This window comes from Lynx canadensis, chromosome C2 (genome assembly GCF_007474595.2).
Source record: "Lynx canadensis isolate LIC74 chromosome C2, mLynCan4.pri.v2, whole genome shotgun sequence".
Taxonomy (NCBI): Eukaryota; Metazoa; Chordata; class Mammalia; order Carnivora; family Felidae; genus Lynx; species Lynx canadensis.
The window spans coordinates 10,676,024-10,693,988 of NC_044311.2; the positions used below are offsets into that span (position 1 = coordinate 10,676,024).

Sequence of the window (17,965 nt, forward strand, 5' to 3'; positions counted from 1 at the left end):
TCCCGGGGGATTGGAGTAATTCCTCTTCGAATGTGAGGTAGAATTCTCCAGCTAAGCCATTTGGCCCTGGGCTTTATCTTTCTGGGGAGGTTTTTGATCATTGATTTAATCTCGCTAATCATAGGTCTGTCTGGATTTTTAAAATCCTCACGATTCAGTCTTGGAAGGCTGCATGTTTCTCGAAATACATCCCTTTCTAGATTATCCCAGAACGCATAGACATATCATTGTCCTGGTAGTCTCTTGAGGATCCTTTTCATTTTTGTGACGTCAGTGTTAATGTCTCCCCTTTCATTTCTGATTGTTTTCTTTGAGTCTTTTCTCTTTTTTTCTTAGCCTAGCTAAGGGTTTGTCACTTTTGTTGATCCTTTGAAAGCGCCAATTAGGTGTCGCTTTCTCGATGGCAAGAATCTCATACCCTTACAGCACAGAAATACCTGTATGTATTCATGGGTTCCAATATTCATTGACTAAAGGTTCACCTATTACCATAATAGAAAAGAATCTTCATGGAGAAGGAGGCCGATTTGTCATATTGCTGAAGATTGCCCAGGCAGTTTCAATACATTCCACACTTCAATCTTTTTGACCTGCCATATAAAAAATGCAATTTCTACCTACAAAGGGCTAGGAGAGGCTTCGGCACTGTATATACAATTTAGTAGTTCAGAATGGAACCCTCCAGATGCCCTTCAAAAACACCTCATGTGCCAACTCTGCTATTTCATAACTAAGAAAAACGCAATGGGATCATTTTGGCAATTTTGCCTGGGAGTCTCCAATTCAAACTTCACTCCCAGAGTGAAAAACCAAAACCTTCAGGCAATCAAAAAAATCAAAGTAAGACAACCTCCTTAAAAATAAAATTCCCCTTGGCAGCTAATGAATTTCTAAAACAAGTCAGCAGTTTTTCACACTCAGACAAATGGTTCACCTGCACATTACCTTCCAGAGGCAACTAGAGACAACCAAATTCTATCTCCCGTGGCTCACACAGTCTCAGTAGGGACTGCCAACAAGAAGCTAGTCAAGGGCTGAGGAGGGACTCACCAAGACGGTCGGAATTACCCAATTCTCAAGGTGAAGGGCAGTGTGATACTTGACTGAGGCACTGTCCCCCAGCACGCAGACACTAGCCCCAGGTGAGAAAGCACACTTGCCCTGCGCTTCATTCTCTAGCCAGCATTTGGAAGTTCAGACAAGCCTCAGCTCTGCTTCCAGAAGCCAAAAGAGCCACCAACCGGAAAGGGAACGATGGCTCATACAGCATCTCAGACAACTGGGTCTTTTGGCTTCAACACTGTCCTGATGACATACTGGCCTGGCTCCTCTCTGCTGGGACTCAGACTCGCAGTGAGTCCCAATTATTTAATCAGGGTTTCTCAAGGTAGTCATTTGTCACATTCAGCATGTGCATTCCAACTATCTATACAAGTTTGATAACTTTGTTTGTATCTATCTATCTATCTATCTATCTATCTATCTATCTATCTATCTTAGAGAAAGTGCAAGAGGAGAGAGAGAATGAACAGGGAGAGGGGCAGAGGGAGAGAGAATCTCAAGCAGGCTCAGTGTGGAGCCTGACATGGGGCTTGATCCCATGACCCTGGGATCATGACCTGAGCTGAAATCAAGAGTCAGATGCTCACCCGACTGAGCCACCCCGGTACCCCGAGAACTTTGTTTTTAATTAGATGAGCAGCATAATTATGGTAGAAAACTTGGACAATCTAGAAAAACATTAAGAAAGCAAAAATCATTCATGCTCTTTTATGAGTCAGAGAAAACGAACCCTAACACTCTGGTAAAGGTGCTTCAAATGCTTAAGAATGTTTCCAATACAGAACATTATAAGCATAATATTTAGGGTCATGAAAAGTAAGGGCTGGCATTTGTAAAGCTCTCGGGAACTATGCCTGGTACAGTAACTTGTTGGGAGATACTATGGGCACTTGTTAGAAATGCAGATCCCTGGGTATACCCCAGATTGCTTAAGAGGCATTTCTTTCTTTCTTTTTTTTTTAATGTTTGTTTATTTTTGAGAGAGAGAGACAAAGCATAGTGGGGGAGGGGCAGAGAGAGAGAGAGAGAGAGAGAGAGAGAGAGAGAGAATATGAAGCAGGCTCCAGGCTCTGAGCTGTCAGCTCAAACTCACGAGCTGTAAGATCATGACCTGAACTGAAGTCAGACGCTTAAATGACTGAGCCACCCAGGTGCCCCTAAAGGGGCATTTCTGAAGAAGGCCTGGGCATCTGCATTTTAAGCATTTCCTCACCTCATCCTTATAATCAGGTAAGTCGAAACGTTCAGCATTCAGGCTGCTACTGGAAGCTACTCTTGGCAGCTTCCTAATAAAGTCCCTTATCTAAAAATGCCTATTTTGTGTTTGTACTGAACTGACAATCTGGTCTGGTAGAGAATATACTCTCTTTTTTTCAGTTTTTTTAAAATAACAGCTTTGAGCTATAATTCATATAACATAAAACACAAAAATGTACAATTCAATGGACTATAGTATATTCACAGAGTTGTGTAAATATCACCACAATCAATTTTAGATCATTTTCATCCTCCTAAAAAGAAATCCTGTACCCACTGGCGGTCGCTCCCCATTTCCCCTCAACCACACTCCATCCCAGCCCCCCAGTCCTAGGCAACCATCTGCTGTCCGCCTCCATCAATTTGCCTGTTCTGGACCTTCTTCCATGTTGCAGCAAGTATCAGTACTTCACTCCTTTTTATTCATGAAAAACGTCCCACCGTATGGACATGCCGCATTTCGTTTATCTAGCTGTCAGACAGCTGATGGACATTTCGGTTGTTTCCCCATTTGGCTATTACGAATAATGCTGCTGTAAATATTTGTGTGTACATGTTTTATGTGGATATAGGTTTTCGATTCCCTTAGGCACTTTCCTAGGGGTGGAACTGCTGGGTCATATGACTCCATAGTTAACCTTTTGAGGTAACGAAAGACTGTTTCCCAAAGTGCCTGCACCACTTTACGTTCCTACCGGCAGTAAGGTGAAGCTTCTAATTTCTCTGCAGGGACATCCTTGCCAACACTCATTGTGTTTTTGATTCTAGGCATCTTAGTGGGAAGGAAATGGTATCTCACCATGGTTTTGATCTATATTTCCTGATGGCTAACGACTCCGAACATCCTTTCATGTGCTTATTGGCCATTTGTTTATCTTTGGACAGACATCTATTCAGGCCCTTTTCTCATTCTGTAGCTGGGTTGTCTTTTTATTATTGAGTTGTAAGAGTTTCTTTGCATTTTGTTTTTTTAGTGTTTAGTTATATTTGAGAGAGAGAGGGAGAGAGTGCACACAAGCAGGTGAGGGGCAGAGAGAGGGAGACACAGAATCTGAAGCAGGCTCCAGGTTCTGAGCTGTCAGCACAGAGCATGATGCAGGGCTTGAACCCATAAGCCGTGAGATCATGACCTGAGCCGAAGTCGGATGCTTAACCGACTGCACCACCCAGGCACCCCAAGAGTTTCTTTTTAAATAGCAGGGTCGTCAACGTTTTCCTCCTAATACTTATCTATTTGTTTGTTTGTTTGTTTGTTTGTATTTATTTTTAAGTAGGCTCCATGCCCAGAGCATAGTCCAATGAGGGGCTTGAATTCACAACCCTGAGATCGAGATCTGGGCTGCAGTCAAGAGTTGGATGCTTAACTGACTGAGCCACCCTGGCATCCCCTCCTATGCACCAATGGCTATGTTTTAATTTTTTTTTTTTAACATTTATTCATTTTTAAGAGACAGAGACAGAGCACGGGTGGGGCAGGGCAGAGAGAGGGAGACCTAGAATCTGAAGCAGGCTGCAGGCTCTGAGCTGTCAGCACAGAGCCTGTCGTGGGGCTCAAATCCACGAACCATGAGATCATGACCTGAGCCGATGTCACAGGCTCAACCAACGGAGCCACCCCGGTGCCCCACCAACAGCTATGTTTTAAATACAGGTGAGCCCCAATATTTTAAGAGCTTTTTTTTCTGGAAGATGTTATCAGGTTACTGTAAATCAAAATTTATTTAAAAAGCTTATTCACAAGAGGATGCACAACATCCTGTTTGGGAGAATAATCACTTTCTAATTTAGTTTCCACGTAAACTCAAACTTTCCTGGATTGCATCTATTTATAGCACCTGTGTGTAAAACTCCATTTCTCATTCTTCCAGCAACTGAATGGAGGTCACAAAGGTTACTGGACACCAGGACAACCAAAGAGACAGGCACTGCACACGGCCAGTGCGTACAAGAGAGATCATTCAGTGTGGCCAGGGAGATAAAGCAAACAGAAAACCCTGCTGCAGCAAGGCCAATGGTAAGGACCAGAGAAGTGCAATCATGTCATGAGATGCTGAATGATTCCTTCAGGGGCAGCAATAAATAACTCGGGTGCTCAGAGAGGATTAAGGGCATCAGGAAGGCCAGGACCTCAACGGGTGTAGCTGCTCTCCAGGCAGGGGTGAGGCTGGGACTTGGCATCTACATGCTTTAAGGATGTGGGCAAAAGGCCAGAGGGTTGGCAATGCTTGGGATGGCAGTAGGAGTTGTGGAGGGAGAGGGCGGCTGGGCCACCCTTGGAATGGCGGGCTAAGGAGTTCAGAATTTACTCACCAGGCAGGCATGATGGAACCAACGGCGTTTTTTGGAAACAGGTATTTCTGGCATCAGCGTTTCGGAGTTGGCATATCTTCAAAATTTCCTTTGGCAATGGGAGAAGGTCACGTGACTGAGGGTGGGCTAGTCAACAGAAGGATTTGTTTCAATGCCATGTTGCCTAGAAGGCCGGCGGATGGGCAGATAGCAGCACATCGGGAGCTCAGCCAGGCTGGCCTCTACACTTCTCCCGGCTGCCTTTGCATCTTGGCAGCAGACGTGCGTTCTTGGGAGAGGGTTCTAAGCCTGATGTCCCAAGCTGGCTTATTTCATGGGTCCCCCTAAGAGCCTCCACCCTGGTGATGCCATCCTCCTGGGAGAGTGATACTCCTCCGCTTGGTGGGTTCAAACGCTCAATGCAGTATTTTACAGTTGGCCGCTGGTCCTTTGGGACTTTTCCTGAGACTACTGAGGGATGAGGAGGAATAGCATACAGCACACAACTAATCTTTGGGAAGGACCTGGCAGTGCATTGGGAGTACAGGAAGCCATGTTACCTTAGCATCGGTTTTATGCGAAGCTTTGGGGCTGAGGTGGGGAAGAGGTACTATCACAGATAAACCCCTACTCAGCACCTGCTACAGACCTGATGTCTGTGCGCCTCTGAAATTCCTATGTTCACACCCAATCCCCAGTGTGATGGTGTTTGGAGGTGGGGCCTGTGGAAGGTGATTAGGCTCCACCCTCATGAACAGGATTAGCGTCCTTATAAAAGAGAGCCTAGGAAGCCGACAAAGATGGCCAAATATGAACCAGGAAGTAGGTCCCCATTAGACATCCAATCAGCCTTCGTATTGGACTTCGCAGCCTTCAGAACTGTGAGAGGGAAATTTCTGTTGTTTATAAACAATCGGTCTATGGTATTCTGTTATAGCAGCCTAAATGGACGAAGACAGAAATTGAAAATCAAAGCCAGAAATATCGCGGAGGAAAAAGCTCACAGGAATTAAAAATATCAAATACAAAACTCCCTCCCCCAAATTTTACCCGGGTAGCTTCATCCTCAGATCCCTGAGAGAATGAGCTTTACTCTCAGAGGTTTGGGATATTTTGGTTGAAAAAATGTAATAAACACAGGCTTATACAAACAAGACTCGCGAATTTAGATACCTACTGTGACATTTCTCTTCTGCTGAGTGTTCAAAAATAGACAAGCTCCTTCCACTACCGTAGGAGCAAGCATATTATCCATGGCTTAGCACGGACTTTTCTCTGAAGGACAGCTGATCATGGGGGCTTTTTAAAGGTTGCCAGTAACACTGCATTATTATTGGAACCTCTTTTTCCTCCTGCAACTAGTTATACCTAAACACCCCTTGGTCTATTCCACAATTTAAATAGGTGTGTAAGTATCCCCGGGGGTGGTCATAGGTCAGTGCTCCCATTAAAACCAGAATAAGGTGCCAGTGCCAGCGGAGCTGACGTTTTAAACAGTTCACTAAACTCCCTCCTGGGCGAGATGATGCGGGAGACCCCAGTCCCCTTTGCCTTAGATGAGTTTAACAGTAATAATTCCCTAACTGAGGAAAATGAGACTGCTACCTTCTTCACCTGTCTTAGAGAAGCGGGAGGCACAGTTCCATGTAGAGAAGGCCACACCAAAACAAGCCAGTAAGCCTGAGAGGGCTACGTAAACTGTGGCTTGTCCACTGGAGGCAGAAAATGTTAACAAATAGGATATTATATATATAATAATATATTGTTTATATATATATAAATATAAATATATATATATATAAAACAGTTTTATGTTATAAGCAAACAGCTTCACAACCAGACTCCCGACACCTTACTTTATTGGTTTTTTTTATTGTTATTACTGTTTTCAGTAGGTCTCATGCCCAGCACAGAGCCCAACATGGGGCTTGAACTCACAGCCCTGAGATCAAGATCTGAGCTGAGATCAAGAGTCGGATGCTGGCTGTGCCACCCAGGCTCCACGACACATTTTGATCATTCTTAATGGTGCAATAGGTTATACTGCAAACCACTGGTGAAAAATTAAAAGCCTGATCATTGTAAACAACATAGAAATGAAGGGGAGCAACATGGGGCTGACATATCCAAGTCAAAGTTTGCCAAAAATCCCCAAAATTCACATTCCAGATTCAAGGCCACTCGTGGCTGCATCCACCAAAGTTTTTGCAGGGATGTCAGTAACTAGCAGAGCTGGTCAGCTTTGGCCTTGGCCTGCATCATGTTGTAGAGGAGAAAAAAAGAAACAGCTAGCACTCCCTGAGTCCATGTCACGAACAAAAGGATTCCTAAGGATCACCGCCAATCGCTACAACAGCTTGACAATGTTGGCAATTTTGTCCACGTTTTAAAAATGGAGAAATAGAGGCAAAGTTGGCAATTTGCCCAAAGCCAACAACAGGCGGAGGATTTGCACCTGATCTTCTGATATCAAAAGGCCATACTCACTTATAAGATCTTTGGCCACTTCTGAGTTACGCTCAAAAAACCAGAAAGGGCTCTAGCTGTCCAGACTCCTTGAGTAACAGACACCATTCCGGACAAGCTCGAGTGCAAAAGGGGCTCTTGTCGCAAAGCTCTCAGTCTCTAGGCGACAAGGGCAGGATGACTCGGTCTCTGGTTCAGGAACAACAGGGAACTATTTATGTGCAAGCACTATTAGGAATAAAAGTCACAGACCTACATTGTGGGCAAACGTTACCAAGTTTGAGAGTCAAAGTCTGGCCACGTTGACATTAACTTATAAATACGTTTTATGCAGCGAGAAAACAAACTACCTGAGACAGAGATGGAGAATCCGGGGAAAACGTGGAAATGGTTGTTTCATCACTGCAGCTGAGTCCAGGAAATCCATGAACGCATCTCCAGGAAGCAAACTGGGGACAGGCGGCCTGACAGACAAGTGACCAGTGGAAAGCTACCAGAGGAGGCCCATGACAGCCGCCGGCTGTCCCTTTTGCTACCCACCCCCCTCCCCAAGCGCCATGCTGGCCTCAGGAGCTCTGCAGCTGCCAGATGTGCACCCCAGGGGGTTCCCCCCACAGTCTTCCAGCCAGACCATCTGAATTTCTCTTGGCTTGAACATCCCTGGGCCACTTGATAACTATTATGCCGGGCCTCACTGCCTCCTTGCTTCTGTAGGAAAGGGCTGGCACCTGGGTCAATGTCTTTGGTAAGAGCCCCATGAAGCTCGCCGTGAGGTCTAACCCTGCCCAGCCCCCCAAACATCTACTTTGGAGAAGCAGGAACCAAGATCTACCAAGATGCTGTGGGGAACACAAGACGTCCCCTCTGCCGCTTCTGTCTCTGGATTTCTTTGCATCCCAGCCACGTGGAAGGAAAATGTCGCCCATGTGGTCAATGTCAGGGCTCTAGCCTCTTAGGGAGAGACTACAGCAACTCAGTCTCCAGTTTCAGTTCTTAGAGAACACTCTGAGTGACCCAGTTTGGGTCAGGTGCCTGCCCCTCAAGCACACAACAGTGGCCTGGCTGGGCCAGGTGTGGAGGGTGAAATATCACCATGAGTGAACGTGGCTATTGCTGCTGCCATGATATGTAAAGAGAAGGGCTGATAATTCTTAGAAACTCTGTGAGCAAAGAACTCAACAGGTGTTCATGACCAGGACAGCATTAAAAGTGGCCCAGCCAGTTGAGTGGCTCAGTTGGTTAAATGTCTGACTTTGGCTCAGGTCATGACCTCAGGGTTTGTGAGCCCTGCATCAGGCTCTGTGCTGACAGTGTGGAGCCTGTTGAAATTCTGCCTGTCTGTCTCTCTCTCTCTCTCAAAAAGAGGGAGGGGGCAGCCAAGAAGCGACTTACGTATCTATGAGGAGGTTAAAACTCTTACAGGGAAAATACTAAACTTGGTGCCAAGCAAAATTTAAATTATTTTCATGCCAGCTCCTCACTGACTCCAAATGCTCCCAATAAGTGATGCACACACTACTAAAGAATATTTGAAAGATGACCAAATAATTGCCTTCCTGACCACTCCAAGCAGAAAAACACAAGAAGCCATCTGATTAATACAGAGTTAGTACGTAATGTTGGAATAGTCTAAATCGGATTGCATGCTAACTTGGGTTCTTGAACCGCTAGCTGAATAGCTCTGGCACCTGTAGGTTTTTTTCTCTCAAATACATATTAGGCTCAAGTTCCAGGTACCTTGAATAAAAGCTTTCTCCCCACAGGAAGAGAAGTGCATCATTTAGCACTGAGGTCAGCAAACTTATTCTGCAAGGGGCCAGATAGTGAATATTTTAGGCTTTGCAGGACAGACGGTTACAATAACTCATGTCCGTGGTTGAGGCCTGAAAGCAGCCAACGTGTAAACAAATGGGCATGGTTGTGTTTGAACAAGAACTTCTGAAAACAGGCAGCAGGCCAGATTTGGCCCCCAGGCTGTAGTTTGCCGACTCCTGATCTAGCAGATTACAGTTTCCCTTCATAGCAAACCAGGTTTGGGATAATGCGGTGGGGCTCCCTACCCAGGAAGGCACATTCCTCCTCACCGGAGCATTTCAGGGAAGAAGTCAGGACTTGCCTCTCCTTCCTCCCGACGCTCCTGAGAGGGGCCTTCACCCCTTCATCAGTCCACGCTCATGCACACTCACATTGCACACGCACGCTTTTGCTAGCTGTCTGTTTTTCTCCCTCTTCCCACTCTGGTCTTTTGTTCTCAGCAGATTTTCAAGTGGACGGGCCGATGTCTGACCCGAGTCTCACTGAGGTCTGCGATATTGTTTAAATAGTGCCACGTTTTCCTGGGAAACAATGTTGGGTGGCTCTTTCTCTAACAGGAAACTACACCTCTGACATGTGCATTTTTATACTCTGTCTTCCGGCTGGGCCATATAAGTAAAAGGGCCTGTCCTTAGCAGATACCAGTGCTGGTTTTTGAAGCCCAAAGCAATTTCCAATGCATGAAACCTCCAGAAAAGGAAAGCCATTGTTGCCCAAGAAGCACAAAGATGCTTTAAAATAATTTTGGCGGGGGTTGGGAGAGGCGCCTGGGTGGCTCAGACAGTTAAGTATCAAAGTCTTGATTTCGGCTCAGATCACGATCTCATGGTTCATGAGTTCGAGCCCCGCATCAGTCTCTGCACTAACAGCACAGAGCCTCTCTCTCCCCCCGCCTGTTCCTACCCTGCTCATGCGCGCGCTCTCTCTCTCTCAAAATAAATAAACTTAAAAAAAAAATAGTAAGTTTGGCAGGGGTGGGGGTGGGTAGAGAAGGAAGGAAGTTACCCCAAATGAAGAACTGGAAGTAAAATAAGATGATGGAGTCAAAGAAAGTCACTACTGTTTTCCAGGTGATTTTTTGGGGGGACAGAAACTAAGTTTACACAGAGTTTCAAAGGTGAAAGGAAACAACATCTCCTTCCTCCCTCATCTTAACTACCACACACACCCCCTCACCTCCACCCCGGGCCTGCACCACACCCTGACTCCAGGAAAAAACAAAGACAAATGCCAAGGAAGGGAATCAGGTACGTCTTGAAGAAATGTAAGTTAATCCAATTCTATTTTTTTTAATTTTTTTATTTTATTTTATTTGTTTTAATTTTTTTTAACGTTTATTTATTTTTGAGACAGAGAGAGACAGAACATGAATGGGGGAGGGTCAGAGAGAGAGGGAGACACAGAATCTGAAACAGGCTCCAGGCTCTGAGCTGTCAGCACAGAGCCCGACGCGGGGCTCGAACTCACAGACAGTGAGATCGTGACCTGAGCCGAAGTCGGACGCTCAGCCGACTGAGCCACCCAGGCGCCCCTATTTTTTTTTTTAATAACAGCTTTGTTGAGATGTAATTTACACATCATAAAATTCACCCATTTAAAGGGTACGACTGAATGGGTTTTAGTGCCTTAGAATTGTACAGCCATCACCACAACTGGGGAACATTTTCAGCACACTGAAGAAACCCCTTCCCCATCCGCAGCCACTCTTCATTCCGCGGCCACTGCCATCCGCTGCCCTAAGCAACCACTCATCTATCGCTACAGATCTGCCTCTGCTGGGCACTTGATCATGGAAGTGGCATCATACGTCACACAGCCCTTTGTGTCTGGCTTCCTTCACTTAGCATAATGCTGCCAACATTCAGCAATGTTGTGGCAGGAATCAGTGGCATGTATTTCAACGTCTGGATAACATTCCACTGTATGATACACTACATTTTGTCTATTCGTCAGCTGATGAACACTTGGGTGGCTTCCCTTTTTTGGCTCTTGTGAATAATGCTGCTATAAACCCTCACGTACAAATTTGTATGTTACCATATATCTTCATCTCTCTCTCTCTCTTTTTTTTTAACTTTTATTTATTTTTGAGAGAGACAGAGAGAGAGAGAGAGAGAGAGAGAGAGAGAGAGAGAAACAGAGCCTGAGCAGGAGAGGGGCAGAGAGAGAGAGGGAGACACAGAATCTGAAGCAGGCTCCAAGCTCTGAGCTGTCAGCACAGGGCCCGACATGGGGCTCGAACCCACGGACTGCAAGATCATGACCTGAGACGAAGTCAGACGCTTAACCGACCGAACCACCCAGGCGCCCCTCTTCGTTTCTCTTAAATCTAGTCCTATTTCGGATGTACAAGGGAAGCCTGCTGAGGATCTGAGGGTGTGGCCCGGCAGGGGGCAGTTTAGATGTTTAGATAACAGACATACAGGATCTCTAGTCAGAAGGAGCGGAAGTTTTTCCAGATACTCCCTCTCCTACACAGCTGCTCAGAGCAGAACAGGACTGTATGAGGAAATACACATGGGCCTCAACTTTCAAGTTCAATTTTGGCACATTACTGATTGCAACCCCAAAGGCCTTTAATGTTAAGCATCCTGACGTCAGCTGACAAACCAATATTTCCACCAAGGGTTGTTTTTTTTCTAGGGTGGTTTTGACAGCTCTGTCTGTCATGCCTACTTTCACAGCAGAGCAAGTTTGCACAAATATCTGAATATTTTGTGGCCTCTTAGCCTTATTAGGCTTTTAAAGTGGGTGGGAAGTGGAAAACTGGAATTGCTGGTGCCAGTGGTAATATTGTTAACCACACGTTCACAGGATGAAAGCCATTGGACTGGTCAACTGAGAAGGACAAGCTTAACATGTAGTAAATGCTGAAAGTCACTCTCCAAAGAGCATCTGCAAAGCAAGGTGATGAAGTGATAAAACCTTTAAAAGCATGGGCTGAGGACTAATATTTCAAAAAATAATCCAGCATGGGGCGCCTGGGTGACTCGGTCATTTGGGTGTCTGACTCTCGATCTTGGCTCATGTCATGATCCCATGGTGTGGGATCCAGCCCTGCATCGGGCTTCACTCGGGCTGTGGAATCTGCTTAAGATTCTCTCCCTCCCCCCCTCTCCTCCCCCACCCCCCCTCCGTCCCTCTCCCCCACTCACACATGTGCACTCTCTCTCTAAAATAAAAAAAATAAAGAGGCACCTGGGTGGCTCAGTCGGTTAAGCATCTGACTTCGGCTCAGGTCGTGACCTCACAGTTTGTGGGTTCAAGCCCCGTGTCGGGCTCTGTGCTGACAGCTCAGAGCCTGGAGCCTACTTCCGATTCTGTGTCTCCCCCTCTCTACCCCTCCCCCACTCACGTTCTCTCTCTCTCTCTCTCTCTCTCTCAGAAAATAAATAAAAATTAAAAAAAATTTTTTTAATTAAAAAAAATTCTACTTTAAAACGTAATATTTAAAAAATAGTGAAAGAAAATTCCTATCTTTTAGAGCTCCAGACTAAAATATTTACAGATGAAATGAGATGTCATCTAGGATTCCCTTCAAAATCCTCCTGGAGGAAGAGCAGGTAGGAATAGAGATGAAACAACATTCACTATAAATTAGCAATTACTGAAACTGGGCAGTGGCCACGTGGGAGTTTATTATGCTCAGTTTGAAACTTCCTGTAAAGAAGTAAAAATAAAACCACATATTCCTAGATGCAGAGAGAAGTTCCCAGGGTCTTGGCACCACCAACAGGGCAACTGTTGGCTGCAGACCCCTTGATATCAAAGGAGGAAGACTGGGGTTGAAATTCTTCCTGATTAAATTCTTCGAACTGGTAATTATACTGACATGGCTCAGACACTGAAAAGCGTAAGAAATCAGACAGTGGGAAGTCTATCACCAATCCCCTTTGGGGTCCCTCTCTTGCTACACCTTTCCCTCCCTAACCCCTTGAGGCAAGCACTGTTATCAGTTTCCTGGGTACCTTTCCAAAATTATACTTAGCTCCCCTACTCCCCACCCCTTGCTGTCCTGACTTAATGCATTTTGGAGATGTGTTCCAAGATCTTAGAATGCATCCTTATTTCTCAATCAACTGCTACATACTCTTCCAGAGTACACAGTGTCTCTGATAACTTCCCTGTTGGTGCACCTTTTGCAGCTGCCAAGAATCACCTCGTACAGATACCATTTTGTAGGTGTTCGGGTGTGCTGTGGGCAAATGTATACAGAAGTGGGACTACTGAGTCAAAGAATATTTGCATTTAATCCTGGTGATGGCTATTGTTAAATGGCTGTTCATAAAGGTTAGACTTTCATTTACTTCTGTTTGCTTTACCACCAATAATAGGTGAATGTAAAAATAAACCCTGGACAGAGTTATGACCATCGCTTGCCTCCTCCTCGACGGCAGTATTCAAGGAAGACGGACCAAGTCGGACATGAAGAATTTACTTTGGAAAAGTCATCACAATTGTCCACACTTACTGCTTAATCCGTGTTTTAAGTACTTGCATAAAAAATAAATTAACATTTACTAAGCAGCCCCTGAAGGCCAGGCAATGCTCTAAGCTTAATCATTACATGGCCTTGAGGTCAATTCTATTACCAACCTCAACTGAGACGAGGAAAGAAGTCTGCACATGAGTAACTGTCCCAGATCACACAGCTTGGGAGTGACAAGCTGATGTCAGATGCACTTCACCCCCCTCCCTCTGTGGCTTTTCTGTGCACAACCCCCTAGAGACTCAGAAAATTTGCAAATTTAGGTCCCAAGCCACTTCCCAATATTCAGGTCTCTTACAGTAATATATAAGTTTGGGATTCAATCTTCAAACACTGGCTTGTCCTACACTGTTAGGGATAAATTAAACACAAAAGCGTTTTCTTATCACAGGAAAACATCTACCATATTGGCAAAGAGACCTCCAAATCTGGGCTCACAGTCAGTCAGGGATTTGATCTGAGTGCCGTGCCCTGAAATATTTATAAATGGAAAATGATTCACATTAAAAAAAAATCACATCAGTCCATATATTCTATGACTTAGGGGGAAAAAAAAAGAAAGAAAGAAAAGAAAGTTAGCTCTGAGGAGTTCTCTTGCCATATAACCCATTGGTTTCTAAAAAACTTTACCGAAAAATTTAGCTTTCAACTCAAATCATTCCACTTGCCTTCCCACCTCATCCCCAAACATCATTCCCTTTTCTACATTTGAGTCTTGATACACTGCTGTCTTGGAAAAAAGAACCCTAGAGCCAGCAAGGAAGCACTTTTATATTCAGCTCTCATTTCATATTCGGGTAGTGTAGCGATCGACAAATGATTCAACATCTCCATAAGGTCTTACACATTTAGCCACAAACCTTCTCACAATAAAGGTCACATTCTTGTCATGCCTTCTGTTAACCGTCTTCTAAGTTGCTCTGAAAAAGCTGCCCATCTGTCAAGTCTTGAGACCCAACATGTAAACACTGGGCATCTGGAAAAGTCTGAGTTAATCTCGGAGGAATTTTTTTTTCAAAGACAGTGACCAAAACGTTATCAAAACTGCTTAACTAGTCGATGGACCTGAGCAAATAAAGAGGTAGAATCATAGAAGCTTTAGATTTCAGCGATTTCCTTTTGTTAACTTTCCAGAGGATGTCTAGTTATTTCAAGGAATGTCAGGATTAAAAAGAGAGAGAGAGAGAGAGCGCCATTTGGCTTTCCTAAAAGGAATCGAGTATAGGTTATCAATTCCAGATAATTTAGGAATAATACCACAAGCCACCAAAAAATATGCCACCTGCTCCTGAAGTCATGTTTTGAAGTATGTTCTTAAAGGTACTCCATGAAAACAGGGTTTATGGTTAGATTCGTTTGGGAAAGGTGGATTCTAGCCAACCCTTGGAGATGTAGCACACTGAAGGCTCCAAAGGGGCTCACGGTAATAAAACTGACCTTGTCTAACCTGGCCTTTTCCAAACTTAGTTGGCCATGGAATGCCTTTCATTTAAAACCTAACATGCCAGGGATCCCGCTGTGGAGAGTCCTCTTGGGAGCACCTGGACAGGTACACCTCTGTTCCATCACTATCCTCACCCTGCCGTGTGTTTCGTGGTCACTGTCCACTTCTCTTCTTCCCTGCAATGTGAAGTTTTGAAAACAAGGAATGTGCTTTAGCTACCTCTGTGTTTCCCTCAGCACTCAGTTTACCACTGAACGACTGACCCCAAAGACTCACAGCGGCACTCAAAAGTCAGGAAGCACGAACAGAGAAACCGGAGAGGAGAGCTGCGATGGGGATTTCCAGCACTTACTAAAGTGTCAGGCTACATTCACGAGAACACACAATTCAAGGTCTCTGTAAAAGGCTGTCAATGTCTCTATCGGCGATGCCTCAGTTGGACCCACCCCAGAAAATTCTCCCTCCTTACTGATAACGGAAAGAAAGAAAATGGACATATTAGGAAAAAAAGTCCTTGGGCGCCTGGGTGGCTCAGTCAGTTAGGCGCCCGACTCTTGATTTCGGCTCAGGTCATGATCTCTACAGTTCACAGAGATCGAGGCCCACGTCAGGCTCCGTGCTGTCAGCACAGAGCCTGCTTGGGATTCTCTCTCTCCCTCTCTCTCTGTCCCTCCCCACTCATGTTCTCTAAGTAGATAAAAACTAAAAAAAAAAAAAAAAAAAAAAAAAATCCTGCCTTACTCCTCTTACCCATGTTCCCCCTGAGCCAGATCTGACTTCACACCCTCAGCCCGTGAAGGGTTGGCTCCTCTCAGACACGTCCTAACCATCCCTCAACTCCTAACAGAGTGACTGTGGATCAGGTGCTCCCAACATGCTCCCCCTCATCCCCTTCTTCCCCAGGCATCCCCATACACAGTGTTTCCTCTCACCCCGGCACAACCATAGAATAACAAAGGTGCCATTTTCTTGAGTCCACTGCTCCCCTTTTTCCGCATCCCTGGTTCTGCTGATGCAGAACAAAGCATTAATGCTTTACTTTTCTGGGTTGGCTGCTACTGTAGCTGCACCAGCCTCCAAGATGAGAAATAAATCATGTAGAACCTTCTACAGGAACTAGCTTTGGGAGCATCTCTGAGGCTGAGTGGTCTTCCTTTTAAAAAGTGATGCTTAGACTACCAGCACCCAAATCTCTCGGTGAGTTTGTTAAAAATGCAAGTGCCTAGGGGCGCCTGGGTGGCTCAGTCGGTTAAGCGGCCGACTTCGGCTCAGGTCATGATCTCGCGGTCCGTGAGTTCGAGCCCCACGTCGGGCTCTGTGCTGACAGCTCAGAGCCTGGAGCCTGTTTCGGATTCTGTGTCTCCCTCTCTCTGACCCTCCCCTGTTCATGCTCTGTCTCTCTCTGTCTCAAAAATAAACATTAAAAAAAAAATGCAAGTGCCTGGGCTCCATCCCAGAACTTCTGGGTCAGGATCTCTGGGTGCATGGTGGGGGGTGCTCAAGAAGCTACGTTTAACAACTTACGTGTGACTCATGGATGCATGGTACTTTGACAACCGCTGCTTTAAAAGACCGAGTGAAGAGGGCAAAGCGGGAGAAGGAATGACATTGTGATAGAAAGAATAATGGCTTCCTAGAGATGTCCACATCCTAGTCCCCAGGACCTGTGGCTGTCACCTTATGCAGTGGGCATAATTAAGTTAATAATTCTGGGACAGGGAGGTTATCCTGGATTATTAGATGGGCTCAACGGTCCATAAGGGTCCCTACAAGTGAAAAACAGAGGCAGGGGAGTCCGAGTCAGAGAGAGATCTGGAAATGGCTGTAAAGATGGAGGAAGAAGCCATGGGCCAAGCACAGGGATTCTCCCTTTGAGGAACCAGAAGGAACCAGCCCCACCAACACTTCGGTGTTAGCCCAGTGAGACTGATTTTGGACTTCTGACCTCCAGAACTGTAAGAGAATAAATCCGTGTTGCTTTACGCCACTAAGTCTGTCATAATTTGTTATAGAATCAATAGGAAACGAACGAACACACACACACACACACACACACACACACACACACACACACACACACAATGAGAAACCTGGAAAAGCCAGGACTGTGCTAAGCTTGTAGCCCAGATGTCAAACATATCTCCCTTCTAAGAGGCAGATATTTTAAGTGAAAAATGCCAGCCAGCTAAAAGAATAGAAATGCTTCTGGGCGAACAGACGGAAGAAGACAGAGGCGGGAACAGCTTGCGGGGCACGACAGCGGTGCCGCTGATGGTGGCGGTGCCCCGGGTTCTCCCTGTGTGCCAGGCGCCCTGTCCTAAGCTCTTCTACGGGCAAGACCGTTTCGTCTTCACAACTCCATCAGGCAGTTACCACTCTGCAGGGCAGGACAGCACATCACTGAGAGGAAGAGGGAGGTGGAAGCTGCAACAGATTGTCACTGTCACCGTGGGTGGACTGGGTTAGGAAAGTGTGGGGAGGGGCAGCCAGAACTGAGGGAGGGAAAGCTAGCTGCCTGCAATGGAGGTGCTGTGGGGAAGGAGGAGGTCTGGAGTAGCTAAGCTGCACACAGCAAGGGGTGAGTTCAACCAAACGGCCTAGAGGGTGGAGGGAAAGAGTTAGACCAGACATGGGGGCCACAGGTAGGCTGGGAGCCCGGGTGACTGGCTGCTGAGCAGAAAGTTCTGGAACAGCTTCGAGGGCCCAAAGGCCACGTGCCTGTTCTCTGCCTGAATCTTCTCCCATCAGAAAGCAAAACTGGAGTGTGGTGCCCAAGTGCCATGGGGGACAACTGCGGATCTGAATTGAGGAAGCACATTTGGAAAGCATCATCCCAAGTAAGGTGACAAACTTCCTTCCACCAGAACTTCCTTCCACCATTCCACCAGGAATGGACACAAAAGAATGAATATACTACAAATGTCTTTAAAAATGATACTCTTGGGGCTCCCGGGTGGCTCAGTCGGTTAAACGTCCAACTTCAGCTCAGGTCACGATCTCGCAGTTCGTGGGTTCAAGATTCAGATTCTGTGTCTGAATCAGATTAAAAAAAAGTTTTAATTTTTCTGTTTCAGATTCTGTGACTCCCTCTCTCTCTGACCCACCCCGTTCATGCTCTATCTCTCTCTGTCTCAAAAATAAAT

At 45.7% G+C, this 17,965-nt stretch overlaps 1 protein-coding gene across 2 annotated transcripts in view; it reads right to left on the reverse strand.

Moving 5' to 3' along the window:
• Positions 1-17,965, reverse strand: part of CMTM8 (CKLF like MARVEL transmembrane domain containing 8) — a 106,097-nt gene that overhangs the window by 31,733 nt on the left and 56,399 nt on the right. Inside the window, exons 1-2 of one of the 2 annotated variants that reach the window (XM_030330110.1) lie at positions 7,425-7,525; positions 4,630-4,755 (exon numbers count right to left, since the gene is read on the reverse strand). The exons of the other annotated variant lie outside the window; for it this stretch is intronic. Of the exons in view, the coding sequence (XP_030185970.1) occupies positions 4,630-4,683 (54 nt within the window). The 5' untranslated portion in view covers positions 4,684-4,755; positions 7,425-7,525. Of the gene's footprint in view, positions 1-4,629; positions 4,756-7,424; positions 7,526-17,965 lie in introns of those variants that run through there. 2 annotated transcript variants of the gene reach the window in all.